Source organism: Augochlora pura, chromosome 4, assembly GCF_028453695.1.
Source record: "Augochlora pura isolate Apur16 chromosome 4, APUR_v2.2.1, whole genome shotgun sequence".
Classification (NCBI taxonomy): domain Eukaryota; kingdom Metazoa; phylum Arthropoda; class Insecta; order Hymenoptera; family Halictidae; genus Augochlora; species Augochlora pura.
In genome coordinates, this window is record NC_135775.1 from 26,332,291 (window position 1) to 26,350,052 (window position 17,762).

The 17,762-nt window shown below is 46.4% G+C and overlaps 2 protein-coding genes and 1 long non-coding RNA gene across 5 annotated transcripts; 1 reads left to right on the forward strand and 2 right to left on the reverse strand.

Annotated features, from left to right (window-relative positions):
* Positions 1-46: 46 nt before the first annotated feature.
* LOC144468926 (uncharacterized) lies at positions 47-11,305 on the reverse strand. Its single transcript, XM_078178743.1, has 5 exons — positions 10,658-11,305; positions 7,553-7,988; positions 6,534-6,802; positions 5,844-6,381; positions 47-2,490 (listed from the first exon to the last, which is right to left on the reverse strand). The coding sequence occupies exons 1-5, from the start codon at positions 10,757-10,759 to the stop codon at positions 2,072-2,074; spliced, it is 1,764 nt and encodes a 587-aa protein (XP_078034869.1). The 5' UTR covers positions 10,760-11,305; the 3' UTR covers positions 47-2,071.
* Positions 9,108-17,697, forward strand: Med24 (mediator complex subunit 24). Of its 3 annotated transcripts, XM_078178740.1 has the most exons (9): positions 9,108-9,537; positions 13,582-13,850; positions 14,153-14,304; positions 14,376-14,501; positions 14,571-14,907; positions 14,978-16,499; positions 16,570-16,860; positions 16,936-17,380; positions 17,457-17,697. In XM_078178740.1, the coding sequence occupies exons 3-9, from the start codon at positions 14,176-14,178 to the stop codon at positions 17,601-17,603; spliced, it is 2,997 nt and encodes a 998-aa protein (XP_078034866.1). In that variant the 5' UTR covers positions 9,108-9,537; positions 13,582-13,850; positions 14,153-14,175; the 3' UTR covers positions 17,604-17,697. The 3 variants fall into 3 exon arrangements, with proteins under 3 accessions (XP_078034866.1, XP_078034865.1, XP_078034867.1); XM_078178739.1 differs by lacking the exon at positions 9,108-9,537 and having other exon boundaries at positions 13,410-13,850; XM_078178741.1 differs by lacking the exon at positions 9,108-9,537 and having other exon boundaries at positions 13,410-13,850; positions 16,939-17,380.
* Positions 12,465-13,430, reverse strand: LOC144468929 (uncharacterized). Its single transcript, XR_013493893.1, has 3 exons — positions 13,205-13,430; positions 12,993-13,122; positions 12,465-12,890 (listed from the first exon to the last, which is right to left on the reverse strand). It is a non-coding gene; the product is annotated as an uncharacterized LOC144468929 (long non-coding RNA).
* Positions 17,698-17,762: the final 65 nt, after the last annotated feature.

Here is a 17,762-nt window from a genome sequence, read left to right on the forward strand (position 1 = left end):
GTCGGGTTTCGGTTTCCGGGGGATTGTAAATGAAGGGTAAGGTGTATTTGACCGTAACTTTTTATTTCCTAATGTCGTTACACGTATACTGAATCAAAATTTAGAGTGTAGTACCATCAACCCTTTTACATAGTGCAAAAATAGAACGGTTCTATTTTTGAATAAACATTACTGGTAGGAATGTATCGTTGAACTTATCTAAATAGAAAAAGGAGAAAACGCCTGTCAATGTTCCGTTTCAACGTCGACGACACTCCGCATATACGTGTACCCGATCGCGATTCGTCGTATCCCGTCGAGTCCCGTCGAATCAAAACCAAAGGAAAACTGATGAAAACGCAAGTACAAGCTATCAGAAAAATTCAAACAACCACGAGACACGTTCTGTTCACGGTGTGTGGGATTTCTTTTATTTACAATTCATGGTGAAGAAAATGTCGTGGGAGCCTGTGTGTGTGTGTGTAGGGGCGCCTAGCGCGCCCGTGTATGATTCACCGTGTATAACATACATATACATATATCATGTATACATATATATATATATAAAGTAAAAACGAATCCGACAATCGTCACCTAAAACTTATCTAAGCGCAAAAAAGGAATCGAAGATGAGGCGAGGAATTATATAGTCTCTCGAGGTCGAAGATTAATGTCAGGATGCTACTAACGTATAGTATGATACAGTCTTCGTTCCTGGTGTTTTCACACACAGCAGTTTTCGATTTTTAAATACGTTTCGTACGGTGAAAAATGTGTCGTTCGAACCCGATCCGATTCGTGGACTTCTCTCGCGTGATATGGTACCGATCATATGTGGCTATAATGCAAACCAACATTCGCATAATCGTGACCTCTTCATCTCTCGAATTACCTCCGGATTGCAAAATCGGTTTATGCAATTATGCGTTTGCAGCTCGTAAATATTTACAAAAACAAAACAGCACGAGTGTGTACATGGGAGATCGAGGACTAATCGCGATAATAAATTTAGAAAAAAAATCGATGCGCCAATTATATTAGTCGCGACGCAATAAAAAGATCGATACCTGGTCGAGCAATGACTTGGTAAAAATGCAAGCCCGCATAAAAGTGTGTACAGTGCTTGAACAACATCGAGGAAACGAATATCGTTCTGCACTATAGCCAGAGAAGCAATTATAGTCTGCGGTAGCCCCAGCTCCGGGAAAAGTATGAAACGAAACTGATCCTTCCGGCTAATCAAGAAATTCTATCTCTCGCTAAAGGATGGAAACATACGCGTGCTACACATTCTCGTATGTGTATCTTTGAAACGAATTATCATCGACGAATTGCTCGCGCGGTCTGCCGCACGCGTTCTTCTGAAAAATTCTTTTCCTCGTATGGCAAACCACGCACGTACATATCTATATCTATATATATAAATTGTAATCTTTTTAAAATTAAAGCTACGATAGGTATACATATATTTAATATATATAGTATATAATATATATGTATATTTATATATATAATATATCTCTGTGTCAATTTTACGTTGTCTATTATAGTAACTATGTACAAATATCTCTTACAATCGGCAACAGCCGATCGTAAAAACTCTCGTAATAAATTCTCCTTATAAATAGATAAATCCTTAAATATCGTTCAATCGATAAAAACTCTTGGAAAAATTCACCTAAAAACGATCGGTCCAACGCGATCCTCGACTAAAAGCCAATTGCAAGATCGACCTGTCTCGCGTCGATCATAGCGAGCACGATTCTTCTAAAATTCATCGAGTAAACGAGCTCGCTCGCATCGGGGACGCTCCGTCGCGTTCGGTGCGGGAAGAAAATCGAATGAAAGCGAAAACGGGCTCTCGACGGTTCCTGCAGCGAAGATCGAATGAGGGAAAACTCTCGAAGTGGGAACCCTCGTTTTTCAATCTGTGGTCCAGCGGAAGTCGAGGCGGCCCTGCGATCTCCGTGCTCTTAGAAACACCGCGGAGAATAATTATCGACTCGTGACGGAATCGTCGCTCTTGGGGAGGGGCTCTCCAGGGTTTAGTGAAGATTTCAAAGAAGGGCCCGCTGATCGCTACGAGCCGCCCTTATTGTTCCTGCGGCACCTTCAGCAGCACCGTTCTGGTGCCCTCCGAGTCCGAGATGTTGATCTTCAGCTCGTTGGTCAGCGCCTCGAGCTTGTCCACCACCTTGCCGTTCTTCGACCCGCCGGGATTAGGCGGCGGCCACACGTCGTCCAACGGGTGCTCGATGTACTTCCGGTTCGATTTGAAGAACATGCCGCCCTCCCTTCTGCCGCAGAGCGTGCCCCCGACGTGGTCGGACGACGAGACGCATTTCGGAGCCGGTTCCGTGTCCAGGCGAGGACGCTTGTAAAGGGGCGGCTGGATCACCGGGCTGTAATCGTGGTCCAATAGTCCCTCCACCTCCTGCAGCAACTCCTCGCCGTATTGCTGCAGCTCCTCGTCCATCAGCTTCTTCGTGTAGAGCAGCGTTCGGGAGCGACCTGGAATTCCAATGAATTTCCGTCAGTGTTTCTCGAGAGATTTACTGCCACTCTGTGAAATACATTTCTTCGAAGTTCTGATAGACTTGATGAAAGAAATTAAGTTACATAGGACGTAAAAGCAACATCAGGATTGTAATAAATAACATTACGATTGTAAAAAATTGGAAAAATATAAAATATCCAAGAACAATAATAATGATAATAATAATAATAACAACAAGTTAGCAAGAAGAAAGAAATTACTGCGATCACGGTAAAAAAGTTCCGCTATGACGGAATTAGGACAGCAAAGTGCTACGTCCAGACGAGGATTACGTCATCTACGCACATACGGCACGACAGTACAAAGAGCATACCAATTGGAATTATCATTGTTTCGATCAAAATAACAGAGAACTGAAAAGGAATCGGAAGATAACACGCGATGGGACGGCATCGTCAATTTCGAGCATAATGTACGTCTTTTACCAAAACGAACTCTTTTTCCCCAATTCCCATCGATTGAACTATCGATCTCGAGCTAATCCAATTACGCTATAATCGACCGTCTCGTCGACGGCTTAAAAACTAGGCGAGATCGCAACGACGATATCGCGCCCGAGGCAATTTCGAGGATGCAGTTATCATGTTTACGCGTTCGCTCTTATCGGCGGAACGGAGCAATTATCTCGGCTAGTGGTTACACCGTCGTTAATCGTTTCTTTCGGTGCACATACATAGTATTTGCTCGGATCCGATGCGCGGCGCGGCTCGGCTCGTGTGTTTCGTAACCGAGCCGGGAAACTGGTTACGAACGCGCTCCACGTACCCGCCACCGGTCCTAAACTCCTAACGTTTGAATTTTAATCAAGTTCAATGACACCTCGGAGGGGGGCCTCCCCCCTCGTCCCGTCTAAAACATCGAGGACTGCTCGGTCAGGTATAATTCCCCGGCCGAAGGTGATCGGGTTACGTCAGGGAGGAGCATTCCTTGGCCGAGCCTCGTACTGCGACCAATTAAAATATCATTTTTCTATTTGGATCCTTATGAAATTGTATTCTTTGGCAATTTCCAAGCTCTTCAGATAATTATTAAATTCTCAAGAAAATTCGCTCGCGATCAATGAAAACGATTCCTCGTTGCCGCCATGTGCCTTCGATTTAATTAAATCAGGACAGGAAACACTGCTTGAGAAATAATCGATAAAAATTTTTACATCTATGAAAAATTACTAGAACGATAAAAATATGATTGCACGTTCGATCGCGGCGCTAGATAAAGTACACGCGTGTCGATAACATTGTAACGCTGCTGGAAAGAAGCCTCCTCGTCGACGAAACAAAACTAAAGTTGCATTTTACGGTCCCACGTGGGTGCATTGGACTTAATCAGTTAATAATCCACGAGAAAGTGGACGGTGATCGGTGAGATGGATCGGTGAATCGGCGGGAAAGGATCGGTGCTTTCTTGCCCTCGTTTAGAAAGTAGCTGGGCAACTTCTGCTCGATCTCGAGCGGCCTGCTCCGGTTTCGACACGCCGCGCGAGCGGTGTTTAATATATCGGGCCCCCATAGTTATTTCGCTTTCGAAATATCCTGTTTGTCTCTCGTTATCAATATATGTATACCTCTATCGTGGCCATCCGATAAAATCGAGGGACGAGCGAGCACGCGAAGCCACTCAGGCCAACAGAGAGGGAACCGTGCCGCGAGTTGACAGACCTCGCGCGCGAATCAATTTTCGGTCGACTTCGTTTGACCTTACCGCCGATCGTGAACCTTTGATCCATCGATTCGCTGAATCGCAGAACCACAAAGAGAGAGAGAGAGCGAACGAATCGGTGTCGCAATCAGAAATGCCGCTGATATCGCATCGCTATTTTTCCATGGCGCAATTCGAGCTCGAGCCGCGACCACCGGAATCCGCTGCGACGCTGCTATTTCGGAAAAGCGTCGCGCGAATGCTAATCGATCGCCTAGGATTCTTCTCCACGCCCCGGAAGATAATTATCTTGTCTATTTATAGGTCGGCGAGTATTTATAGCACGCGGCCGTGCCTTGGGTCACGTAGGCGCTGTTCATAACTCGTGCATTTATTTATTTGTATTTTATATCGTCCGTCGATCGAGTGGTATCGTGAAAAGAGGATAAGAAAGGTAACCCGCGTCCAACTCCGTTCGTCGCGTCGTTTCAATTGATAGTTTTCGTTGCGACGATTAGAGACGGGCGAGAACGTCGCGCTTTAAAAAAGCCTGATCGAAACGAAAAGCTCTACGGTTACGTAAAACGTTCGCCTAACGTCACCCAATTATCTGGGGTTACCTAATCGCGGACTCAAGATAATGAAAACACGTAGATCTGTTCGACGATCGAGGCTTTCCATGCCGACGCTACTGTGTCTCCCGCGTACAGCGATCTCGTGAACAATTCCGAAATATGTACCGTGTAGATCGATCGATCCAGTTCGTTATCGACGACAGCACACACGGTTATCAATCCTTCGCGACAATTACAAAAACCCATCGATAAATTATCGCGGCGAGTGTCGCCGGACGTTTATGCTACGGCTCAAAACAACCGCGGTCGGCGAACTAAATTCGAAACGGCTGTCCGGCTAATTGGTCATCATTATCGTCGCCGGCGCGAAAATTCATGAGTTTTGCCTTATGCAAAATTATCGCGATCCATAGATCATCGACTGTGATCGCGCGAGACACCTGACATGGATGATTAACAACGTCGTTGCCGCGGCGCCGCGATAACTTCGCTTCCAAATAAACGCTGGGTCCGGTAAAAAGGACAAGATGGTGGTTCATCGTTTGGTTGCCCGGCCGGGTAAAAAGCCGGCTCTCGACCGTGCGAGCAACGAGCGAGATCAAGAGAAGCAGCAAACCGCAGGACGTGAAAGCCAAAGCGAAACAGAAGAAAAAAGAAAGGAGCGCGCTCGCGCAGGGCTGTGCCTTTCACAATCCCGTGGGGTTCAATGTTCCGGGCCATGCCAGGGGAGCGCTATCAAACCCATTCAGCCCGCGTAACCGCTAATATAACGGTCCGAAAAGGTCCGGCGAGTTCGCGACACGCGTCGGGCTTCGGACAACGCCGAGATTCTTTTGCTTCCTGTAAAAATTATGCTCGCTTCGTCCGATATTCGCCTGATATTCATCCTATAATATTTTCTCTAACCTTTGAACGATAATTTATAGCTTGAGAAAAATCTGAAAATAGTGCATCATGAAAGGTATTAGCCTGATTAGAGAATTTGTCCCCGTCAGCCCCCATTCAGGCCGCCATAATGCGAGAGATCCCATTCTCGTTGCTTGGTCGAGAAATAAAAATACCGTTGCATGCGAAGAGAAGCGCGTTCCACTCACCAGCCAACGGTGGCATTTTCTCAGGCTGCTCCTGCTCCTTGGTGAGCTCGTTGCTGGAATTGGAGTGCGGCCGCAGATTCGGTACAGCGACCAGGGCCAACGAGAGCAACAAGACCATCAGGCAGGTAGCGGGCTGCGCGCTCTTGTTGCCCTTTTGCAGCAACGCCTGCAGCCTCTTCAGTTGCCCGGCCAGGCTCTGGTTCTGCGACTGGAGCGCCTTGATCTTCTTCAGCAGGCTCATGTTCTCCTCGGTGCACTGCTTCACGCGATCCTCCAGCCCGTCCACGTACTCCTTTTTCCTCTTCCGCGAGTCCTGGGCGGAGATTTTGTTGCGGATCTTGCGCCTGATCCTCTTCAGCTCGCGCTCCTCGTGCTTCGTCAACGGATAATGCGAGGGCAACGTGATCCCCTCCTTCTGCAGCAGTCGCTTCTCTTCCGAGTTCAGCTTTAGCCTCGGATAGGGCGAGTCGGACTCGGAAACCTCGTCGCTGGAGTTGCAACCCTTCTCGCTGCTCGAGTCCTCCTGCTTGATGGTCATCTGCGCGAAACAAGGAGCCAAAAATTTTATCCAATTTTTGAAAAGCTAATACTCTACGATTATTATTTAAAACTTGTCTCAAGGTCTACGAGGAGCCTTTAGTTATCGTTAGATGGTAGTTAAGAAATGTTGGAATTTCGTTTGCGACATACTTGAACAGGTTTGTTGATGATGTTCGCCTGGTTGATCTTGAAGCCCTTCAGGTTCCGCGCCTGCGACGCGTTGATGATCTTGATAGTTTTCACATCCTTCATGTCCTTGAGACTGACCGGCAGCAGGATCGATCTCGGATTCCCGGAGCCCATCGGCGTCACCCGTATCAGTTGCCTGATGTTTCGTTTGCCGTTGCTCGCGACATTGCGCACGTTCAGCGTGTTGGCCTCCTGCGGCACGGCCAGCACCTGCTGCTGCGCTATTTTGTCTGAAACGAAAACATTCGTATCTTGCAATCATCTCCTCGCATGGTCAGTCGTAGCATCGTCCTATCGAACAACGGGCTCGCCGTTTCGTCTAAAAATAAAGGTCTCGCTCTGAAGTGCCGATCGATTCCCCGGATCAACCATTATCTCCTCAACCTTGGACGAGCGTCTACTATCTGCTAGCTAGTTTCCGATGTGTACGGAGAAACACGCGCGACAACTGTTCAAACGGCGTTCATCTGGCGAACGAATAGTCATTATATCTGTTTCTAGCAGACAAACAACCGGGACAGACCGAACAATATCTACCGAATTCATCCAATAATTCCACTCGCTGTTTCTACGTCGCAGTGAATATTCCTCCTTCGATTCGCGAGCGAGATCCTCCCTGGCAATCTCGACACATTTAGTCCTCGAATCGCGGGAATTTGGTCAATGCCCCTTGCAATCGCAAACGTTTCCTCGAAATTCTAATGTCTTGATAAATTCCGTTCGAAGCATCGCTTGCATTAGAAGTCTCGTAAGCGAGACAACGTGTTAGCCCGAAGAAGTAGGTCGAAAAAAAACTGGAACGATGTATGCGTAAGAAGTTGAACGCATCTGACAAACGGCTGCCATGAAATCATCGAACGCGTCAGCCTCGCGAAGGTTAATAATCATAAATCGTGCGAGTTGATCGCGCTGAAGGTCATTGTTTCCAGCGAACCCTACCTCTTATAAATGATCGTAGTTGTAGAAAAATCCTCGATTACCTAATTCGACGACAGGCGATTCCGCGACGATGGTCGCGCTGGCATCGGCCGAGGTATTGTTAGGGTTCACGACTGCCACCAAGGTGTGCTCCACGTCTATCTCCTCGGCAACGTCTGTCACAGGTGAACCAATGTTGGAGCTGACCACCGACCTGATCGGACTGTCCACGCTGCCCACCGATTGGTTCGGACTGTCCATAGACTCGAAGTCCATAAAGTTCTGCGGACTGTTCATCTCGGAGTTGCTGATCTCCTCGATGGGCAGCAAAGGGCTCAGCTGCTGTTCGCAGGAGAGGCTTAACGCGCTGGACAGCCCACTGTCCGAGGACGAGGACGGAATCGTGTCCAGCTCGTCCTTCATCAGGTTGAACTGATTGTCCTCCTGCTTGAAGATGGAGTCCAGGAGGTTGTCCGGGTTCGACAGCCATTCTTCCGCCTTAAACATGAAACGGGAACCCCGTGCAATTATTTCTAGCTATCGAAAATATTGCAAACGATAGGAAACGATAACTCTATAGTTAACCGATTTGATTTCTCTGCCTCGCCGCGAGGTTACAGCTATTATCTTACAGCTCGTTAAGAATTCATCGTGATCTATAGATTCGCAAACAAACGACTATGTATGCAGCACGGAATAGATGTTAATTCGAGAATATTTCCAGATGATGCGCAAAGAGCATCGCAGATGTCATGGTCGCTGTTTTTTCATCCTACTCGCGTTATTCATCGAAAAGCAGCGTCGACTTTGTTTCTCGATATCAAAAACGATCCCCGATCTCGCGGGCACTAACAATTTCTGTTGATGATCGCGTGCTCCACTTACGTATGTACGCGGTGCTGGCTGAAAGTCGGGCTAATCGACTTAGCGAAGCTTGAGAAATGGCCGCGAGCATGGTGCGAGCCGCGGACGCGAACGTTTGCCCAATGTCAGTTAACCCAGTTCCCCGAGCTATGGTAAATATAGTTAAGCCGATGATTCGAGCGAATTCGGGCGATCCTGCGATTGTTGCGCGGCTGTCCGACAAAAAGACTAGAACGAGCATGATCCGCGACGCCAATAATTAACTAAGAATACAAGGAACGATCCGCGCGTCGTGCCGGGAAGACCGCAACATTGTCCGATGTCCAGCAGCGAGCCCGAGAGACGAGACGCGATTTATGTTTTCTCCATACAGTTTAAAAGGACTAAAAATAAATCTGAGCTAACGCTTGGAAGTCGCGTATTTTCCCGAGCACGCGAAATAAGCTGCTTTTCGTGGATCAAACTCCAGCCGTCCGACAGTTTTTTTGCGATCTTTTTATCGGGACACAGAACAAACACGGCTCGTCGATGTATTTTTGGACATTTTTCAGCACAATCTCTCTGAATTCCAACGAGTTCTTTACTTGGGAGGGAACTCTGTAATATTTTTGAAAATGTTTGGGAGCAACGGTTGCTCCGAAGCAGATACGAGAACCAGTATGCGTCATAGCGTAATTATAAGTTCGTTCCCGAACTCTTTTCGAAGCCGACAAAAATCCCAGGGTTAGTCGTCCCCTTAGCGAAAATGATTCAGAAATTTTCAAGACTAATCGGAGGGAGTCCCGTAAGTTAACGGTATGCCGCGTTCGAAGGTCGCTCGCCACGATGAGTAACTTCGCATTCTCGGTCTGATTCGAAACCGGAGGCGCCCGTGTGTGCACCTTTTGTCCGCAGGTAACTAAATCGATTAACCTGGAGAACAATGCGGGCCGTCGCTCGATCGCAGCCAGTAACCGTGGAAGGACGCGCGCCTCGGGTCGCCAGCGTGCAATTCGGTCGGATGCATTCATGAAACGCGGGTCGTAAATCAAAGCGACGCTAATAAGGCTCGTTTCGAGCCGGAGTTATACACCGAAGGTGTCCGACGATGTGCTATCGGGGAATCCAACATGGCGGCGATCGCGGCACCGGCACGTGCATCCCAGTCATTCCATATGTTACAAAAACCTGACGAGATTGTGCGGTAATTGCGCCTAGTTAAGTTTAATTACCGTCCGACAGGTGTTCCGAAAGAGTCGTAAACAAAGTTCTTCCCGAGAAAAATACGATTACACGTGGTTTTCTGTGATGGCCGGGGATAAAACGGTTCTCATTCGTCTGCGACGTTCTATGAAAATGATTTGTAAACGATTACGTTACTTCGCGGTGGTAATAATAATTTTTCTAAACCGGTTTGGTCCTTGCAGCTGCGATCATTGTTCTTCCAACGGGGACACAGTGCGACGCGAGGCTCTTAGAACCGTCGCCGTCGGCGTGCGAGCGTGCACGCGCAGCGCACGTGGGTCGCACACACCATATGTTAACTCGAATAGCTGGAAACGCCGGAATCTATTGGGGACTTTCGTCGGACAGAGATTGCTAATTGAAGGGGTCGATGTAAACATCCGGGTGCTGTCTAAAAATAGTCGATTTCCGTTTTGTCGGCCCGAGTGGGAATGTTTTCTTTTAAAGCATTTAAACAGCTAATAGCCAAGAATGAAAGGAGACCAAGTAATGAGAATGGCAGATGCGACGAAAGTGGCACACACAGACCGGTGAAATGTGCCGCCGCCGGTACGCGGATCGAACCGTTCTCCGTCGCTGCCGCATTTTTTGGGACCGCGCGACACCTTTCTCATCCACGCGAGATCCGGAAAGCAGGCTATCGGAATCGATAACAAGACCGCGACGCGTTCTTTGCACCGTTCAAAAGCGATTGCGTAAAGCATGAGTCGTTTAAAAAGGTTTCGCCAGCCTTGGGTATTATTCCCGGTATTAGCATTCCGGATACCAGTTCTCTCTCTCGCTCTCTCTCTCTCTCTCCACGAACTTCTAAAGATTTCTCGGAGATCCCCAAGAGCGTCTTATATAAACGGGGAAGAACCGTGCTACAATATTCGGTTAAGACGTAGGGAACGGTATTAATACACGCGAGTTTATTACTCAATGAACCGACGATCTCGTGCGAATAAAAAAAAATCGTCACGGTTCAAGAACAGTCCGTGACTCCCTCTGGACTAGCTTCGTTTAATAGAATCTTTTTCCCGAGGGGCGTGTTTGCGGAAAGAGAGGGAAATAGAAAGAGTAATCATCGTGCGTCTCACCGCGATGGCGTCTATGAACGGCTCGTCCTTAACGTCGCCTTTCAGAAACGAGTCGTCCCTGGAGAACAGGAGCTCCATCAGGTTCATGTCCATCGACGACATAATCCCGGCAGTTCTTGTTTCAAGCACCGTGCGCGCGTGCGACAACACTATAGCGTGAGAGAACCGTGCGCTCTACGCTCCCATGTAACACCTGAGACACACGCACCCACGCCTTCGCCGTGCCACTGCACCGACAAAAGATGCACCTTACGAAGATAGCGACGACACAGCACGCCAGTCCCGACTAACTAACAATAAGTAACGGAGCGAAGGAAACCCGCCGTCACGGACCGACCAACGGACGGACTCAGTTCGTTTCTGCTCTCTCGCCCCACCCTGATGGAGAGGCCAGACCGTACCACACACTACACGCGAAGTGAGAGTGAGAGAGAGAGAGAGATAGACCGGTTTTCAGCTCGAGCCTGCTGGCACAAGCATATTTCGAGCAACCCGGACCGGCATCGCTCGGCCACGACCCGATCACTGGCTCCGCCGTTCCCCCCCTCGAACGCGTCTCCACACGCAAGCCGAATCCGATTTTTCGGAGACACTGCGTCGCGGTGCTCTCTGATCCGACAATCGGTCTGTTTGTTTTCCGAGAATACTGCACCGCGCGCTCGGCCCTAGACGATTGTCAATTGAACTGCCAGATGCCAGCGTGGCAGTTAATGCGTCACACAGGCGCACCACCGACCGGAGTCACGATTGGCTGAGAACACCGCACGCAACGATACCTAGAGGAATCGAGACGCAACGCGACCCGCTTCAAAACACTCTTCTGTACTGACTGACGAAATCGTGGATCAATTTCTGTCGAGATTTCGCGAGTTCTACAAAGCCAAAGAGAGAGAGAGAGAGAAAGAAGGAGATACCTTGTCTTGGCCACAGATACGATTTATCTGGCGATGATAGCAACACTGTTTACAACGAGATCATCGCGTCTCTTCTGCATCGACTGTGCTTACTCGGTTTTGGAACAAGATCTACAATTTTTTTGGAAAATATTGCATGTATAGAGGTTATTTAATCGCTATCGAATTTATTGAAGAAATCAATTGCTTGCGCAGTTAAAAACACTGTAACATATCGAGGAACAAATACGATTAATAAACCGTTCGTGTAGATTGTTACTACGATGCGTCTATGCCATGTGCGCATTTATGAAACATGATGATACATATATGGCATCGGCATGCACTCCACACATCTGCGGTCTATTTTCATCGTGACGACACGTATTTGTGGCATTTCACTAAAGTTGTAATAAATTTTACATAATCATGTGTTTACGAATCTAAAGAATTCAGTCCTTTTACGATGTAGAATTTCAATCAATTTTGGAATTCTCTTCGCTCGATTTTCCTGTAGCAAGCCGATCGTTATCGAAGACCAGGAAATCCCCATGACCGTAAATAATTAATTGTCCGGCTATTACAACGTATACGTGTACTTGGCACGCTCTTCCAAGCATTTGCCTGCCATTGTCGAAAATGATAGGCTGTTGCTTTGCAAGGGCAGAATAAATACGCTCGCCTCGCCCCGTGATTCCAATTTTAAAATCTAGCGGTACTGTTCGCCCATTGTCTCTATTTCTATACAGATGCGACTAAACTCTGTTCGATGAAAACAGTGAGAGAACAGGCGTCGTTAAGTTTTCCATTCTCAATCGACGATTATTCTTCGCGGTCCTATTAGAAAAATATTGATCAAGAAATCCATTTTATAATTATTCTATTTTTATGGTAATTACATGTATCGGGTCAGAAGTATCTCCGTGAATTTTTACAGAATTTTAGAAAGCGCGAGATTCCATGATTGGAACTTTGGAGCTTCCTTGGCTATGTTTGTTCTCGCGGAAAAGTCGTTGTAGAATTTCTATTGTTTGAGAAATGTTTCCGGAAGATTGTGAGGCAACAGTTATGTTTGCGTCTCGGACGTTGCATCAGATTAATCAATTCCGGATGGCTGGTCGAAGTCGCGACGCATTCGGTACACATCAGTGAGTCATTGGATATTCAACTCCGAAATAGTATTCCATTATCGGTGACGGAAAATGACCGGGACTTCCTTCGAGCATTTCGCTGTTGAACGATGTTTGCAATGAACTTTACGAGCCCCATTGTTCCATCCTCGCCGCGTTAATCTTGCGTTAAAATACGTAGAGATCGCATGGGTGATTGGTTACAGCAAACTACGGAGTAAAATAGATACGATGCTTTCACCCTGCATTTGTCATTGTTGGAAAGTATCGCATAGTTGTAAAAGGTATTCCTTAAGGAATTCGTTTCCTCACAGGGTCCCGTAATAAACCGCATCGGCGTCAGCTTCGTCCGACCCTTCCATCCCTACCGTCCCTTCCTCCCGTTTCTCTGACCTGAAGAGGGTCAGATATACCGGGCCTCCGCGTACAGCATTCAGGATTTCTGTAGATGCAATGAAAGAACATAATTGCAGGAAGAAACGTAATGGAGACGCAAAAACGAGGCAGGTGATTAGGGCACGTACGTTTATATATTGTTGATAAAATAGTCCGATTGCGATTAGGAGGCCTATGAAGACCATGAAACTCCATCCTTGCCACACAAACAAATTCAAGATACTGAAAGACGATTGCGGTGCTCTTCTAGCGCATACACCCATCTTTTTTAAACAATCGGTGCCTTTAAAATTTCGTGAACGATAATGGTTTGCGGTTGAATCGAATTATTTGGTTGGCATGAATTAAATAGAAAAATGCTTCACTTGTACAACGTAGATGATCATGACAGGTTGTTGATATTAATTGTTCCGTTCGACTCTTGAATGGTTCTGTGGGTTGAAAAAGTTGGAGTTAGGGGGTGCGTGTCGGCGTTAACATTTTGTATTGGGACGACGGATTTTAGGGTAACAGGCTTCGTTGGTGTTAGACGAACATTTGACAATAGGACAGTTGGATACGGGACGGGACTGAAGGCGTTCGGAATCGATTGTTCGTTCGCCGACTACCGAATCACATTGCAACGTGAATTGTCCATCGCCCCTGGCAGCCAACAAGCTAACAGTAACGCTGTGGCAACGACCATGGCGACAGTGGTTAGGTTACGCTCTGAGTATCGAAAGAAAATATGCCAGTTATAGTAATTTATTATATAAATAAATTTGGTGAAATGAGGTACGTATACTAGTTACGAGAGAAATTTATTTTTCCAATTTCATTTCAAGCTTCACTTTAATACAGTCACAGATTATACATATTATATTTGTACAGGGTTACATATCAATATATTTAACATTGTTTTGTATTAAAATAATCTATGTTAAGAGGTGAATTTGTTTTGTGACATGTGCTTTAATCTGATGTGCAAAAATAAAGTGTGATATTCGACTCTGTTAATAATTATGAAATACATGTGGTACACTTTTTAATTGAAATCATTTGTTACAATTTTTTTATGGTGATTAATATTATTGCAGACCTAATTTGTGGGTAAAAAATTATGCGTAATCTTCTGACATCTGCTATGGAGACTAAAGTTACTAGTAAAACCAGCAGCTTGAAGGCTCTTTTGCTACGGGCATGGAGAGAACGCTGGAGTGATCTGCAATGGGGTATTAATATTAAAACGGTAAGTTTTATTTAGTTATAATTAATTTAATTTAAGATCACAAGGTCTACAAAGTAATTTTCCTCTTACAGATATTACCAAGAGGTGTCAGTGGAGATGTATATAATTTAGCAGACTGTATATTACAACAGGCATTAGTAGGACTTGGTCCAAATCAATTAGTACTGTCTTACTTGAAACATTCGTTGAGTTCTCAGGTATGTAGTGATTTTAAATCACCATTACAGTATTATTGAATATAGTAACTAAGTCAAATATATTTTCAGTTGGTCTCCTATGCTGCTGTGCTCCAACGAATTAGCAAATATGACGCGTTCCACAAACCACACTGCATCCTAAGTTTACTAGAATTTCTAGAATCTATTCAAATAGGTATAACATGTCGTGGCAAACCAGAGGAAGACCTCCTGGCAGCTGCTGTGCTGTCTATCGTGCATTGGCTGTTGCAGTGCTACCTTCATACTTTAACCAAAATGCCACAGAACAGTCCACTGACGCCACAGCCCACCGAACTGATGGACAAACCTGCAAGTATATTAAAACAGATGCTCAGTTCGGACTTTCTATGCGCAATGATGTACTTAGCCAAATATGATGACAAAGGTAATTGCTAAATTGGCCGAAAAATATTATCTCAAAGAATTTTTCATTTCATGCTGAATATCCTTTACAGATTTGTACATAGACGTTGTGAAGAAGTGCCAGGAGATTGAGGCCCTGTTGAAGACAAGCAGCCTAAAATCTTCGGTGCCTATTGAGGAATCCCTGAAGAAGCTGTGTAATCTAGAAGTAGAGTGCCTGGCGCTGTCCCCCGAGATGACTCAAATGGAGTCAATCACGCACTGTTTGCAACCGTTGTTCGCGGTACAAGTGCTGTTGAATCCGAGCACGGAGACAGCAGTGTTTGTTAATCAGTTGCTGATGGTTCAGAGACTAAAGAATTATACGAACGCTCGATTGTACTGTGAGATAATTCGCGCGTGCCTGATGTGTCTGCACAACGTGACGGCGACGTTCAAGGAGTCCCAATGGGGTGCAATGACGTTCCTCAAGGTCCCCTTGATCTTGAAAGAACTGCATGTTGCACATTCGAACGGCGACGAGAAATTGGAGTACTCCCAGGACATCTTGGATGCTTTTGAGCTGCTTCTGCAGTTCACGCCTCTTCTGGACATTATGGATACTGCGTGCTCTTGCAACAGCGTCGAGTGTCTATTAAACGCCCTCCAGAAAGTCGGCCTGGTAACAGAGAAGCAGGCGAAACAACTGAGCAGTAGAAGGGAAGGTGTCACTGCCACCTTGCAAAAATTAGAGTCCTCAACATCCACTCCCTCGATCCCAAAGGTGATCGTAAGAGCGGAGCCGACGCTTTCCGGGATTCTGAAGACCTTGAACGCGGACTATTTGAAGATACACGAAGCGTTGCTGAGTATGCTGTACCAGGTGCTCACTGGAAAAAGTTTCGAATTGATGCTGGCAGTGGCGACCGTCGAGGGCAAGCTGAAGACCTTTGTAACCAAGTTGATCAAGTTCAACGAGTGCAGCAAACAGATCAACGAACCTGTCCCGCCAAAGACGGCAGCTACCAGAGCGATGCTCTTTGAAGTATCGTTCCTGATGTTGTGCTCCATAGTGCAGACCTACGGTTCCGAAGCGGTCCTCGAAGAAGGTGGCGGGGACTCTTTCTTTGAACAATGGGTGCGCGAATGCATGCCAGAACGCAATCAACCAAAGTCGCCCCAGAAAATGTTACAGAACATCGACCCTGCTAGAGTCGATGCTCTTTTAGCGCAAATCAATTCCCCGGATTCAGATTTCAAATCTAGCAATATTAAATGGCATATCGCGTGTCAGTCAGCTATGGGCGCTGTTAAGGAGCTTCTCTGTGCCTGGGAAAGCGATGTCCTAGGAGCTGGGGACGTGAAAAGAGCTCTCGATGGGCTCAGAGCCACTGCATGTAGTTTGCCAGTTTGCGCAGCGGCTTGGCTCTGCGCTTACATGAGCATCACTCACCAGGACGCTCTTTTGAAACCCATGAATATGGTGCAACACTTCCTGACACCTCTACCTGGTGACGAGATGCAGGACAATCTGAAGGAACGGTCGAGCTTAATGTTCCAGATCATTAGGAAGATGCAGTACGACGTACATCCTCCCACTCAGTCGAAGAACAAGGTTCTTTCTATGTCGCACAGGTAGAGAATTCACCGCCCTATAATAATTTTATAAACGTTTCCAAGGAGTTAAAAGTTTTAATTTTTTCAGCATCATATCGAGGCAACCGATCCTCGAACAATTAGAAACAGTATGGAGGAATATCAATCAAAGAGGCTGGATAAACATCCAAGCAACGCAGTCCTTGGAGTCTTTATTAAATACTGGAGGTTCGCTATGGTTCGTTTCGAACATAGTGAAAGAGGTATTGAGGTATCGTTACCAGCAGGAACTTGACCAGGCGGTGGATCTAGCATTCGCAATTTTTCATCTTGATATTGAGAACTGTACATTAGATCTCATTAATCATATCATTCCACAGTATTTATATAACTCGTTACGGTAAGTCACAATTCTTGGTATCGATGATTAGTTTTATTTAATTTGGTTGAAATGCTGACTCCAAATTTCTTTCAGAAGCGAAGAACTCGTAGAGCCACAGTCTTCCGTTTTAGCGAAGCTGTGCGTGTACTGTATATTTTCTACCCTAGAGTATAACAATTCGAATCCATATCGCGGCAACAATAGGAAACGCGTGCGACGAGATCTAGATGCCGAGGAGTTGGACGCTCTCGGCGTGCCAAATAAAATTCTGCGACTGAACGAAGCGGGCGATTCGAATCCCATTTTCGGGTCCCAGAGCCCCCAGGCCCAGGGACCCACTAACGGTCAGAAGTCGATTGTCCTCAGGGATCCTCTGCTCACCGCTCTAAACGGCCTGTTCACGATTTTCACTTTCTTGGCTGGCAGAGACGGCGAGGTCTCGCAGCAAACTCATTTCATACTTCAGTTCCTTCGTCTGATGGTGCAATGCGGCAAAGACAGAACTCGCATCGTGCTGCAGGGAATGCCACAAACGCTGGTGAGTGTAACTGGGATCCTGTTTATACGTTAATTGATCGATCGAAAGCCGAACGTTGGATTTGTTGGATTTCCAGGTGCCGTGTCTGTTGAAAGCACTGCCAGAACTGTTCACGACTGATATATTGTTACGATTTTACGACATCCAAACTGCAGGAGGACGCAAGGCCACCGCACGAGATTTGTGCATGCTCCGAAACATCACACTGAAGCCGACGAAATAATCGATGAGAACGTTTTTTTACAATAGTGATAAGTATGATTACTAGTGAGACGTCGATTCATGTTATTTTAAAATATACGAATTTAATACGACCAGCGTGTGTTCTATGCAGTGTCTCGAGCACCAACGTCTACACCACTCCGGACGAACATTAAAACCA